This window comes from Panthera pardus, unplaced genomic scaffold (assembly GCF_024362965.1).
Source record: "Panthera pardus isolate Hobbes unplaced genomic scaffold, ASM2436296v1 HiC_scaffold_8, whole genome shotgun sequence".
NCBI lineage: Eukaryota > Metazoa > Chordata > Mammalia > Carnivora > Felidae > Panthera > Panthera pardus.
The window spans coordinates 13,700,606-13,713,586 of record NW_026527013.1 but is presented as its reverse complement, the minus strand read 5'-3'; the positions used below and the strand labels follow the sequence as shown (position 1 = coordinate 13,713,586).

At 59.8% G+C, this 12,981-nt stretch overlaps 1 protein-coding gene across 1 annotated transcript; it reads left to right on the top strand.

Moving 5' to 3' along the window:
• Window positions 1-315: 315 nt before the first annotated feature.
• Window positions 316-12,752, top strand: IQCN (IQ motif containing N). The gene is made up of 2 exons (XM_053898462.1): window positions 316-453; window positions 1,626-12,752. Exons 1-2 carry the CDS (start codon window positions 370-372, stop codon window positions 12,666-12,668), a joined length of 11,127 nt encoding a protein of 3,708 aa, XP_053754437.1. The 5' UTR covers window positions 316-369; the 3' UTR covers window positions 12,669-12,752.
• The last annotated feature ends 229 nt before the right edge of the window (window positions 12,753-12,981 follow it).

Sequence of the window (12,981 nt, the reverse complement as noted above, 5' to 3'; positions counted from 1 at the left end):
TCAGTTAAGTGTCCAACTCTTGATTTCAGCTCAGGTCACGATCTCACAGTCATTAGGTTGAGCCCTGCGTCACACTTGGAGCCTGCTTGGGATTCTCTCTGTCCCCCTCTGCCCCTCCCCTGCTCGCACGCACTCTTTCTCTCTCTGTCTCTCACAATAAACAAACATTAAAAAACCCCGAATAACACTAGAATGAACTTCTCTTGTACATTCATCTTTGTGGAATTAAAAGTCTTTGATTTTTGTTTTGAGATGCTAGGGTTTGGGGATTTTGTCTGTCTGCTTTTTAACATTTCTTCTTATGTTGGTCTTGAGGTCAGAGCCAGCCCAGGGCAGTGTTGCTGCACGTTGCATGAGATGAAGGACTGAATGAAGGCTGCTTCCTCTTACAAGTTGGCTTCTGAGATTGCACCTTCTCCTCCTGCTCCTTCTCCAACTCTATGGCCCTTCAAGGTATGCAGATGGCTGGGAAAAGAAATCTGGCTGCTCCCACCAGATGGCAGGGATGTGGGGGGGCTTCTGCCAGACAAGTGTATTACGTACCAGGTCACGCATCAGGGCTGCTTGGCAATATCCCACCTCCCTCTGAACCAAGGTACTTCTGGAAACCGCAGTCATCCGCTCGTCCTTCTACTCATCCTTCCATCTGTCGTTGATCTACCCATCATCTACCAGTCATCCAGCATCTATTCTCTGATCCATCCAGCCATCAGTCTACCTCCTGTTCATTGATCTCTTCAATTCCTTCAGTTCTCTTCATTCATACACCCATTTATCTACTCAGATTTCATCCATCCACTACTCATTCGTCTACCCATCTGTCCATTCCTCCCTCCTTCTCTCTCCCCATCCATCCATCCATCCATCCATCCATCCATCCATCCGTTTATCCATCCATCCATCCGTTTATCCATCCATCCATCCATCCATCCATCCATCCATCCATGTATCCATTTCCTTATTTGTTGATCTGTTGATCAATTCATTCATCAATTTCATTTACCGATTTATTCTTCCACACAACCCTTTATCCATCTTTCCAACCCACTCACCATTCATTTGTCCAGATTTATCCCTTCCGTATCGAGTCATTCGTCCACCTATCTGCCCAACTTCCAATCCACTCAACCACTCATTTATTAATGTAGCCACCCACCCAACACTCACCTGCTCGCAGCCTGAAACCAGGCCCTGTGACCGAGATGGGGACTCAGAAATGACTCAGACTTGGTTCTAGCCTTCTAGGAATTCATAGTAAATGGGGAGAGGCAAAAAATAACACACACACACCCCAGAAATTTTCCAAAATAGTGTGATCAGTGCTATATTCACACTATGTTCCAGATATAAAGGAAGTTCAAAAAGCAAGAAGGTGGCTGGACATTTAACTGAGCGGGTGCACTGTGCCAGCATTGAAGTGGCCACGGGATGATGAGGGAGACATAGGTACCAAAGGCCACCGCGGTAGGTGGCCAGGAGAAAGAGGGCTTGCAAAGGAGAGGAGGAAGATTGTGAGGTGCCAAGAACAGGAAGATGTAGGTCCTGGAGTGCTCGCTCCAGCAAGGAGACCTCTTGCCTGCATGACCCCACTCCCTGACCACCTACCTCCTTGCCACCCTTCACAGGCAGAGCTGACCTGCTCAAGAAGAAAGACAATGCAGCAAGCAACACAGCTCCAGTTATCACCCAATGGGCAGAGCTTGTACCAGCCCCAGTCCGACCCCAATCTCCAAGACAAAGCACGGACACTGCGTCCAAAACCTCAGCATGAGCCACTTGGTTCCAAGGAGAGCCTTCCGCAAGATCTGGACAAGGACAAGAAGGTGACTCGTCACATCCCACGCCTCCGGGCTGTGGTTGAGAGCCAGGCCTTCAAGAACATCCTGGTAGATGAGATGGACATGATGCTGTCCCGTGCAGCCACCCTCATCCAAGCCAACTGGAGAGGCTACCGGCTCCGGCAAAAGCTGATCTCCCAGATGATGGCAGCAAAGGCCATCCAGGAGGCCTGGCGACACTTCAACACCAAGCGTCTCCTCCGGTCTGGCAAGTCGGTGGAGAAAAAAGTGAGAGTGGAGGAGGGGGACATCCCTTACCACCCCCCCCAGCAGGTGCGGTTCCAGCATCCAGGAGAGAGCAAGTCCCCTCTGGCTCAGCCCATCATGGTGAGCAAAGAGACCCAGTTCCCTTCCTCCGACAGCCTGGCTGCCTGCACCCACCAGCTGGTCCTCCTGCAGACCCAGAGTTCTCCACAGCCTGGCATACGGGTCCCTTGTACCATTGGAGGCCCCAGCGTCACCTTCCTACCACACCAGACCGTTGCCATCAGGCTTCCATGCCCAGTGAATCTAGATGCAAAGTGCCGCCCACGCCTGCTGACAAGAACCGTCAGAAATTCCTGCCTTGTCCATGTAGAAGGGGACACAGTGAAGACCAAGCAAGTAACTGCCAGAGCCAACAAGTCAGGAGCCCCCGGGCCACCACCACCTGTCAGGTGTGCCCCGGCAGTTCACGGATCACTCAAGACCCAGACCCAGGACCACATGGAAGCAGAGGTCTTCAGAGCCCCACCCCAGACAGGCCCAGCAGCTGTGATAACCAAGACCCCACCCCAGCAGTGTGTAGTGCCCACGGGAACAGTAGCCAAGGCCCCACCCCAGATGTACCCAGCGGCCCGGATGACCAAGACCCCACTCCAGTCTTGCCTGGCAGCCATGATGAACAAGACCCCACCCCAGCCATCCTCGACGCCCACGGCAACAATAACCAAGACCCCACCCCAGATGTACCAGGTAGGCCCGGTGGCCAAGGCCTCACCCCAGACATGCCCGGTGGCTGCAGTGGCTAAGACTTCACCCCAGACATCCCAGCCAGCCACAGTGACTAAGACCCCATTACAGTCATGCTTGGCAGCCATGGTGAACAAAACCCCACCCCAGCCATCCCCAGCAGCCCCCGCATCCAAGACCCCAACCCAGATGCGAGCAACAGCCTCCATAACCAACCCTTCACCCCAGACACGACCGGCAGCCATGATGGCCAAGATCTCACCACAGATATGCCTGTTAGCCTCAATGATCAAGCCCCCAACCCAGACACGCCCTGTGGCCGCGATGACCAAGACTCCGCCCCAGACATGCCCAGTGCCGGCGATGGCCAAGACACCTCCCCAGACCCGTCTGGCGGCCATGGTCACCAAAACCCCAGCCCAATTCCGCTCGGTGGCTGCCATCATCAGGACCCTGTGCCTGCCACCTCCAACAGCTGGAAATCTGAAGTCTTCACCTCCAGCAGCAGCGGCAGCCGGAGTTCCCAACACCTCATGCCACACGTATCTGAACGGACCAAAGGCCAAGGCTGTGGTGGATGCAAAGCAGACAACAGGGATGGTCAAGATCTCATCCCGCTCCTCCTTGCCTGAGGGAAAGGTCAAATACTTTCCCCCGCCACATCTGGGGGCTGGGACTCCTAAGGCTCCAGCCAGGCCTCCTTTAGAAGCTGAAAAAATCAAGACCTTCTCCCAGAAACAGGTGAAAACGGAAACAGTATCCAACACCAGTTTGGCCGTTGAAACGCCCAGGGCTTCGCCATGGGCCAAAGTGACTGAGGACAGGAACAAGTCCTCATTACAGACACACCTGAGGACCGATGTCATGAAGGTTCAATCCCAAGTGTATGTGCCTGTAGAAACAGCTGTGGTCCTACCCCGGGGCGAGCCGGCCCCATGTCCGGCCAAGGCCGCGGGAACATGTCTGGCCAAAGCTCTGCCCCAGGAACGGCTGGCCACATGTTCAACCACAGCCTCGTCCCAGGGACAGCTGCTTGCTGAATTGACCGCGACTCTGCCCCAGGCACATCTGGGCACATGTCTGTCCAAGACCCTACCCCAGGCACATCCATCCTCCAAGCTGACCAAGGCCCTGTCCCAGGGACATCCACCTGCTGAGCTGACCACAGCTGAGGCTCAGTCACATCTGGGCCCATGTCCGTCCAAGGCCCTGTCCCAGGCACGTCCATCTGCCAAGCTGACCAAGACCCCATCCTTTGCACATCTGGGCACATGTCTGACCAAAGCACAGTCCCAAGCACATCTGGCCACAGGAGCAGTAAAGGTCCAATCTCAAGCACATCTGCCTACCGGGCTGACCAAGGTACACTCCCAGGCCCAGCTGGTCACAGAAGCAGCCAAGTGCGTCTATGCAACCCACCAACCTGCTGAGCTCAGCAGCAAGACCCAGTCGCAGCCGCTCTTGGCTGGGTTCAAGGCCTCCTCCCAGCCTTGTCATCACGTTGGTGCCCTTGGCACTCTGCCCCGAGCCAAGCCAGAGGACAGACTGACCCAGATGCAGCCCCACAGCCATGCACAGGGCAAAGCCACCCGGGGCCCATGCCAGGGGTCCTCTGAGACCCAGAGCATGCTGATGCCCCTGTTGGCATCTGCCAGACACCCCACGTGCAACATTGAATCCTGGGGTGACAGTGGAGCTACCCGGGCCCAGCCGTCGATGGCCGGCCCAGCCACACCCTGCCAGGAAGAGCTGGCAGCCTCCCAGCTCGCCTCCCTGTGTGCCGAGCTGGCCGCCGAGCTGGGCTCCCAGGAGGACCTCCGTGCCCTGCTGGCGAAAGCCCTCTCCCAGGGGCAAGTGAGGGCAGCCCTGAACCAGGCCCTGACAAAGAAAGTCCTGGGTGCCACGATGACCAAGGCCCTGCCCCAGGGCATGCTGGGCACAGCGCTGATGAAAGTGCTGTCCTGGGGTGAGCTGGGCATTGCCCTGTCCCGCACCCTGACCCCCACCGAGCTCCGGGCAAAACTCGCTAAGGCCAAGCAGGGCAAGCTGGCGGGCATGCTCAGCAAGGCGCTGACGGAGGAGGAGTGGGCAGCCCTGAGCCAGGCCCTGTGTCAGGGGGAGCTAGGCGCGGTCCTGAGCCAGTCTTTGTCTCAGGCAGCCCTGAGGACCGGAGTTGTCCTCCCCAAGGCCACCTCGCAAGCAGCAGGAAGCAGGATGACTGTGATGCCGACCCCAGTGGAGGTGGGGAGCCCATCAGCTGCGTGGGGGCCCACCCTAGGCTCCGTGAGACCACAACCCAGCAAGGTCAGGGTTCCCCAGGATGGGGCCTGGGAGGGCTTCTTCACAGGCAGGCCTGCCGGGTTCTTAGCAGAGATGGGGGATGGGGCCATGCTCGGGGGGTCACCCTGCTCGTCGGTGGTCTCCATGGGTGCCTCCCTAACTAGTAGAGTGATCACCACTGTTCATCAGTACCCCCTAATTGCTGCCCTGGACCCCACTCCATCACGGGAGATGGGGCCCAGCAGGGACTCCTCCTCAAACCTGTATCTGACTCCTGAGGTCAGTGAGGAAAATGTGTGCCTCCCCCCAGCGGCCGGTGAATTGGCATCGGATCTCAACCCCGTGGAGAGCGACACAGGCCCCGATTTGCCCAGGCCACCCCTCCTGCTGCTGCCCCCCAGTCTGTGGCAGCCGCTCATTGCCAACGGTGTGGGCCCAAGCACCAGCCAGCCGTCAGTGGCCGGTGGCACAGCCCAGAGCTCCCATAAGCCACATGTCAGCAGGGTGGCCCCACATCCGTGGGCCTCGTCGAGGGAGGGCAGGGTGGCCCCGGCTATGCCTCCCTGCACTGTGGGTGGCGGGAAGGCCTCCCACTCCCACCGGTGTGTCGCTGCCTATGGGGGATCCGTTTGTTGGTGTCGGCCCTCCGGGGTCAACAAGGTGCCCCCCGTCGTATACCGGTCATCGGCTACTAAAGTTCCACGACAGCCATCTGTGGTCCGTGAGGACGCCGTGCAGAAAACTCAGTCCTCAAATCACAAACGGGCCTCCCCGGACCCTAGGGAGAGAATCGGCAAGGCGACCTCAGGTCCACGGAGGGCTGCCGCTGTGAGCAAAGCAACCCTAGCCCAACCACAGACTCCCAAGGCCTGTGACATGAGCCTAAGTCTCTTGCCTGGCTCCGCGGCTCCCGGTCATCGCTGGGCACTCAAGACTCAGGTAGATCCCAGTGTGTTCCAAGCGTCCCCAGGCAGTATGTTGGCACACCCCCTGCCCGGTACAGCCATCCCTCGGCAGGAGAGGAAGCGGACCGAGGGTACCATTTCCAGTGGGCACTGCCCACGGGAGCAAGTGACCGGCCGTATACTCAATGAACTGGTGGTCAGTTTGCCACAGGGTCTGGACAATGACCTGTCCGGAAGCCTGTCCCCAGACTCCACAGACTGTGGCCCGAATGTGAGTAATTCCCAGAGCTCATTGCCCAGCTGTAGTTCACTCAGCCTTTCCACCATGTCTGTGGCCAGTCTGACTGCTATCGACCTGGTGGAGGAGGAGTCCTTGGAGGCCAGCTTGGATAGGGACATCCGGGGAGATGCCCTCCTCTCTGGAGAGGCCGAGGGGGGGCCTCAGGGGCCTGGAGACAGGGAAGAAACTAGGGAGGTGAGCTGGCCACACACGACTCCAAACCTCCACCACCCTCCCTCTGCGAGTTCAGAGCCGATGCCCATTCTGTATCACAGCTCAGTGTCCGGTCATGTGACCTTGAGTGTCCACTGGGGCTCAGATGATCCGGATGAGAGGGACGTGTCTTCAGGCCAAAGCTCCATGGATCTGAAGAAGAGCTTGTCCCAGAAATCCTATAGAACAGGACTGACCAGAAGTGTGTCTTTGGGTGACGTGGCCCCTACCGTGTATCAGCAGCCCTCTGTGGCCAGTAGATTAACCTCAAGCCTCTCCCTGCCATCAGTAGCAGATACCATGGCTCCAAATCCGCAACAGCCACTTATAGTCAGTAGGGTCACCCCCAGCCTATCTGAATCATCTATGACTACTAAGGTCACCCCCAGCCTAGCCCAGCCATCTGTGACAGGTGGGGTGGCCCCCAACATGGACCAGGCATCTGTGGCCAGTAGGGTGACTCCCAATCTAGTCCAGCCATCTGTGACAGGTGGGGTGGCCCCCAACATAGACCAGGCATCTGTGACCGGTAAGGTGGCCCCCAGCCTAGCCCAGCCATCTGGGACCAGTGGGGTGGCTCCCAATTTAGCCCAGGCGTCTGTGACCAGTAGCGTGGCCCCCAGCCTAGCTCAGCTGTCTGTGACCGGTGGAGTGGCCCCCAACTTAGCCCAGCCATCTATAACCGGTAGGGTGGCCCCCAGCCTAGCCCAGCCATCTATGACCGGTGGAGTGGCCCCCAGCCTATCCGAGGCATCTGTGACTGGTAGGGTGGCCTCCAGCCTAGCCCAGCCATCTGTGACCAGTGGAGTGGCCCCCAACCTAGCCCAGCCATCTGTGACTGGTGGGTCAGCTCCCAACTTAGCCCAGGCATCTGTGACCGGTATCATGGCCCCCAGCCTAGCCCAGCCATCTATTACTAGTGGGGTGGCCCTCAACCTAGCCCAACCATCTGTGACTGGTGCCATGGCCCCCAAACTAGCCCAGCCATCTATGACTGGTAGGGTGGCCCCCATACTAGCCCAGCTATCTGTGACTAGTGGGACAGCTCCCAACTTAGCCCAGGCATCAGTGATCAGTGTCGTGGCCCCCAGCCTGGCCCAGTCATCTGTGACTAGTGTGGTGGCCCCCAACCTAGCCTGGCCATCTTTGACTAGTGTGGTCGCCCCCAACCTAGCCCAGGCATCCATGACCGGTGTGGTGGCCCCCAGCCTAGCCCAGCCATCCGTGACTGGTGGGGTGGCCCTCAGCCTAGCTCAGCCACCTGTGACCAGTGGGGTGGCCCCCAACCTAGCCCGGCCATCTGTGACTGGTGTGGTGGCCCCCAGCCTAGCCCAGCCATCCGTGACTGGTGGGGTGGCCCTCAGCCTAGCCCAGCCACCTGTGACCAGTGGGGTGGCCCCCAACCTAGCCCGGCCATCTGTGACTGGTGTGGTGGCCCCCAGCCTAGCCCAGCCATCCGTGACTGGTGGGGTGGCCCCCAACCTAGCCCGGCCATCTGTGACTGGTGTGGTGGCCCCCAGCATAGCCCGGCCATCTATGACTAGTGGGGTGGCTCCCAATCTAGCCCAACCATCTGTGACTGGTGCCATGGCCCCCAACCTAGCCCAGCCATCTATGACTGGTAGGGTGGTCCCCAGACTAGCCCAGCCATCCGTGACCAGTGGAGTGGCCCCAAATCTAGCCCAGGCATCAGTGATCAGTGGGGTGGCCCCCAGCCTAGCCCAGCCATCTGTGACCAGTGGGGTGTCCCCCAACCTAGCCCAGCCATCTATGACTAGTGCCATGGCCCCCAACCTAGCCTGGTCATCTGTGACTAGTATGGTGGCCCCCAACCTAGCCCAGGCATCTTTGACCAGTGGGGTGGCCCCCAGCCTAGCCCAGCCACCTGTGACCAGTGTGGTGACCTCCAGCCTAGCCCAGCCATCTATGACTAGTGTGATGGCCCCCAGCCTAGCCCAGCCATCTGTGACCAGTGGGATGGCCCCCAACCTAATGCAGGCATCTGTGGCCAGTAGGGTGGTCCCCAGCTTAACACAGCTACCTGTGACTGGTGGGATGGCCCCCAGCCTAGCCCAGCCATCTGTGACCAGTGGAGTGGCCCCCAACCTAGCCCAGCCACCTGTGACCAGTGTGGTGACCTCCAGCCTAGCCCAGCCATCTGTGACCAGTGGGATGGCCCCCAACCTAATGCAGGCATCTGTGACCAGTAGAGTGGTCCCCAGCCTAACACAGCTACCTGTGACTGGTGGGGTGGCCCCCAGCCTAGCCCAGCCATCTGTGACCAGGGGGGTGGCCCCCAGCCTAGCCCAGGCACCTGTGGCCAGTAGGGAGCCCTTCAGCCTATTCCAACCATCTGTAATGAGTGGTACTAGCTGTGCAGTTGGTCAGTCAAGTCGGCCCCCTAAAGTGGGTTCAAATCTACCCTCATCAAGGGTGAATGCCGTGGCCCCGAGTCGGCGTCATCCATCGGTTGTGACCGAAGTCCCCCCGAGTGCATCATATCCATCTGGGACCAGCAGCACGGGTCAAGGTCTGAGCCAGCCATCTGTGACCCCTGGGGTGGACCCATGTCAAGATCCTGTAATGGTTAGTGGGGTGGCCTCACACCCCCAGGCCCCTGAGTTCAGTGAGGTGTCCCTTGAATTTCATCAGCCACTCAGTGTCAGGGGGAGGTGCCCAAGTAGGACTGCACATTCTGCTGTTGCTCTTTCAGCCCCAAACCTCTACCAGGTACCTGTGGCTGGTGGAGAGGACCCTTGTCTAGACCAGGGAACCGGTATATCTCTCGGGGCTCTGTTCAGGGGCATGGCTACCAGCATGTCCCCAGGTGCCATGGCTGCTGGCATGTTCCCAAATATGTCTCGGGGGACCCTGGCTGCTGGTATGTTCCTAAGAGTGTCTCCGGGACCTGTGTGTCCAGGCACCGCAGGGAGCGTGTGCCAGAGAAGTGCGGTAACTGATGGGGGCCCAGACCAGTTTCAGGTGGCCAGTGGGACGACCCCCACGGCATCCCCGGGCTCTGTGGCAGGTGTCCCTTTGGTTCGCGAACAAGCCTCAGAGGCGGGTCCTGGTTTCTCCCAGGCTTCAGTGCCCAACAGATGGGGTAGGAGTCCATTCAAGTTTTCCCAGGCCAGCGTGGCCCCCAATATGTCTCCGGTCAATGTCGATCTCCCAACACCTTTGAACCACCAGCATCCTTCTGTGTCCACAATTGTGGCACCAGGTTACCAACAAGCAAATGCTGTCAGCCAGGAGCCTGTGATGGGCACAGACGGTGGCCTGGTGCCAGGTTCTGTAGCCAATACGATGGCCACAGCTATGGCCCCAGGTGCTGTGGCCAGTGGTGTGGCCCCCAGCCTTCCTCCTGGGTCTGTGATCAGAGGTGTGGGCCAAAGCCTGCCTCCGGGGCCCGTGGTCAGTGACGTGCCTCCCCACCTTGCACCAGGTTATGTGGTCAGTGGTGTAGCTCAAACCCTTCCCCCAGGGTGTGTGATCTATGGTATCAGCCATAGCCTTCCCCCAGGATCCGTGATCAGGGGCGTGGGCCAGGGTCTCCCTCCAGATCCCATGGCCAGTGCTGTGGCCCAGAGCTTCCCTCTGGGTTCCGTGGCCAGTGGCATGACCAGGACCCTGTGTCCAGGTTCTGTGGCCCCCAGTCTGACTGCAGCGTCTGGGGCTGGTGGGATGAGGCAGAGCCTCCCTGTAAGATGTGCAGTTAGTTTCACTGCCCCGAGCCTTGTCCCAGGTTCAGTGGCGAGTGAGGTGGCCCCAAATGTCTCCCCTGAGTCTGTGGCCTCTATTGTGGTTCCAGCATCTATGGCTGGGGGACTGAATCGGGGCCTGGTTCTGGGGTCCAGGGCTAGCGCAGCTGGCCTGCCCCCCACAGTCGGAAATGTGGCCCAGAGCCTTCCCCAGGGGTCCATGCTGATCGGGATCACTCCCCGTCCTTACTACGGATCCCTGGCCGGGGAAGGGTCTATAGCCCCCTTCCAAGCATCCCGTGCCATTGGCCTGGCTCAACTTCATCCCCGGGCTGGGGAAGCTAGTGGCACAACCAGGAGGGTGCACCAAAGGCCCCCGGTTCTACAAAGAGCCTCACAGTTGAGCCACGCTCCTGGGATGATGCCATTTGAGACCACAGATGACCAGGTCATGATGAAGCCAGAGGACCCGGAGAAGCCTCTGTCCCAGGCATCTGAATCCAGTGGGGAGTCCATAGTCCTCGAGGAAACCCCGTGGATGTCCCATAGCCTCCCGTCAACTGACATCAACCACAGCCTCCAGTTCCTTCCCAATGGTCAAAAGCCATTGTTGGAGGAGGTGGCTCCCAGTGAAACCAAGTCGCTGACCAGTGGCATGGCCCCTGTCCCTCCCCAGTCCCTGAGTATTGCCCAGCACTGGAGGGCAGGTGGCATCACTGCAGCTCTGCAGCAGGGGTCAGCAACCACTTGGGGGGCCCCCAATTCCCACTTTGTGACAACTAGCAGGGTCCCCAGTGTGCACGTGGAGTCTGTCAGAGCTCCTTTGGCTCATCAATGGGCAACAGCGGCTCATGGGTCCCAGGGCCCCTCGGTGGCTCTCATTGTGCCTCAGAACCCCTTCGCGGATCACGTGCCCCAGAGCCACGCCCACGAGGCGGGGGCTTCTACCATAGTCGCAGGGTCACCCGAGCTGGCCCATGGCAGCATTATAACATCCAGTTTGCACCCAGGGTCGGTAGCTGGGATGGGGACCCCCAGGACTTCCCAGAGGTCGGTGGCCGCCAGGGTGGCCTCACATGTGCAGCTTTATCCGCCCAGGGTGAGTGGGGCGGCATCTGGTGGGTTCCAGACAGAAGCTGTCCCCAGAACACACGAGAAGCCAGCATCTGGGGATCCGCTTCAGACCAGCCACAAGTTTCTTGGCTCTAGAAAATCCTATAGGTCCATGCCTGGTAGTCTTGTGTCGGAAATGCTAGATGATAACGTAGCCAGGATCGTGCCCTCACGTGACGTGCGAGAGCAGGCCCACAGGTCCTCACGGCAAAGTCCCGAACACCTCCCGGCTACGCCAGCAGCCGTAACACCAGTCACGCGTACTGAGGCAACACACGACATGGGCATCCCTGGGCTGCACCCAGAGTTTCAGAGGGTGTCTCTGGGCTATGAGTCTTCACCTGGCGGTTCCCGGAGGCCCCTTTTAACCCAGGAGCCAACATGGGGGTCTCGGGACTTCCAGAGCGCTGTGGCTCCTACAGATAGTCCTGGGGCACTCCTGACTCCCGCTGTACTCCAGGGCCCCGCGGACGCCGTCAGAGCTGGTGGCCAAGCCCGGAACCCTGCCGTCCCCAGTGGAGCTGTCGGGCCCGTGGACCGCGCAGTGACCCCTGGTGGCCCGTGGGAGCTGCCCAGGGCTTCTGTGCCGGGGGACACTGTGGGCAGAGAGGCAGCGGTGAATCCCAGGCAGCCGGGGAAGCCGATGGCATCGATGCAGGCCGTGGAGAAGATAATCATCCACGCTCTGGTCGTTATCCAGGCGTGCACACGTGGCTACCTGGCACGCCGCGCCATCAAAGCGTGGCACCAGTGGGCCGTCGTCATCCAGGCCGCCTGGCGTGGCTACCGTGTGCGGCGGGACCTGGCCCAGCTCTCCAGAGCTGCCACCGTCATCCAAGCCGTATGGCGAGGCTTCTGTATCCGCCGGGGCCAAACCCCGCCAGCGTTGCTCCAGGGCGTGTGGGCCGAGATGGGCGGCAGGACCAGGTCGACCTCTGACCACCGCTGCTTCCAGTCCTGCCAGCCGCACGTCTGCCCCCTCTGCCAGTCCCTGAGTCCCAGGGCGGGGAGCCCGCCCAGTGTGGTGATGCTCGTGGGTTCCAGCCCCCGCACGTGCCACATGTGTGGCCACACCCTGCCTACCCGGGTGGTGCACGGCATGGGCCGGGGCGCCAGAGTCCAGGCAGGCGTCCCATGGGGCTCTGGCACCCTGACAACCCCCGGGAGCCCCCGGCAGTCCCGTCGCCAGAATAAGGCAGCCGCGACCATCCAGTCGGCGTGGAGGGGCTTCAGCGCACGCCGCCAGCTGAGGCAGCAGCAGGTGGCAGCCAAGAGGCTTCAAGCCACCTGGCGCGGCCATCACACTCGGGCCACCCTCACCACGGATGCGCTCTTGGGACCAGCAGCATGGGACGATCCACAGTATATGCAGTGGCCGGGTGTCTAGGACATTGGCTGACTGGTGGGGGGACACCAGGAGAGGGGCAATGTGGCTCTTTGGGTCTAGTGAATAAAGCCCTCCACAGCCTGAGTCTTGGTCCACCTGTGCTCATGGGGGTGTCTTGGGTGTGGTTGGGGTGGGGGGTGGAATTGAGAGGCTCTGGAACATCTTGGATGGGAGGGGCCCCAAAGCTTCCAACCATGCAGTCGGCTCCTGGGTTCTGCAGCCGGGAGAGGGACCCTAAATCTTTTCCAGAGGTCAGGGCCGACAGGGTGGCCTCACATACGTCACCGTGTCTATCCGTGGCTAATGGAGTGGA

Excerpts from the sequence above, each read along its gene's own strand:
- IQCN (XM_053898462.1), top strand. The coding sequence starts at position 370 with ATGAAGGCTGCTTCCTCTTACAAGTTGGCTTCTGAGATTGCACCTTCT. Across the intron at positions 454-1,625 it reads CAACTCTATGGCCCTTCAAG|GCAGAGCTGACCTGCTCAAG; the intron begins GTATGCAGATGG and ends CACCCTTCACAG.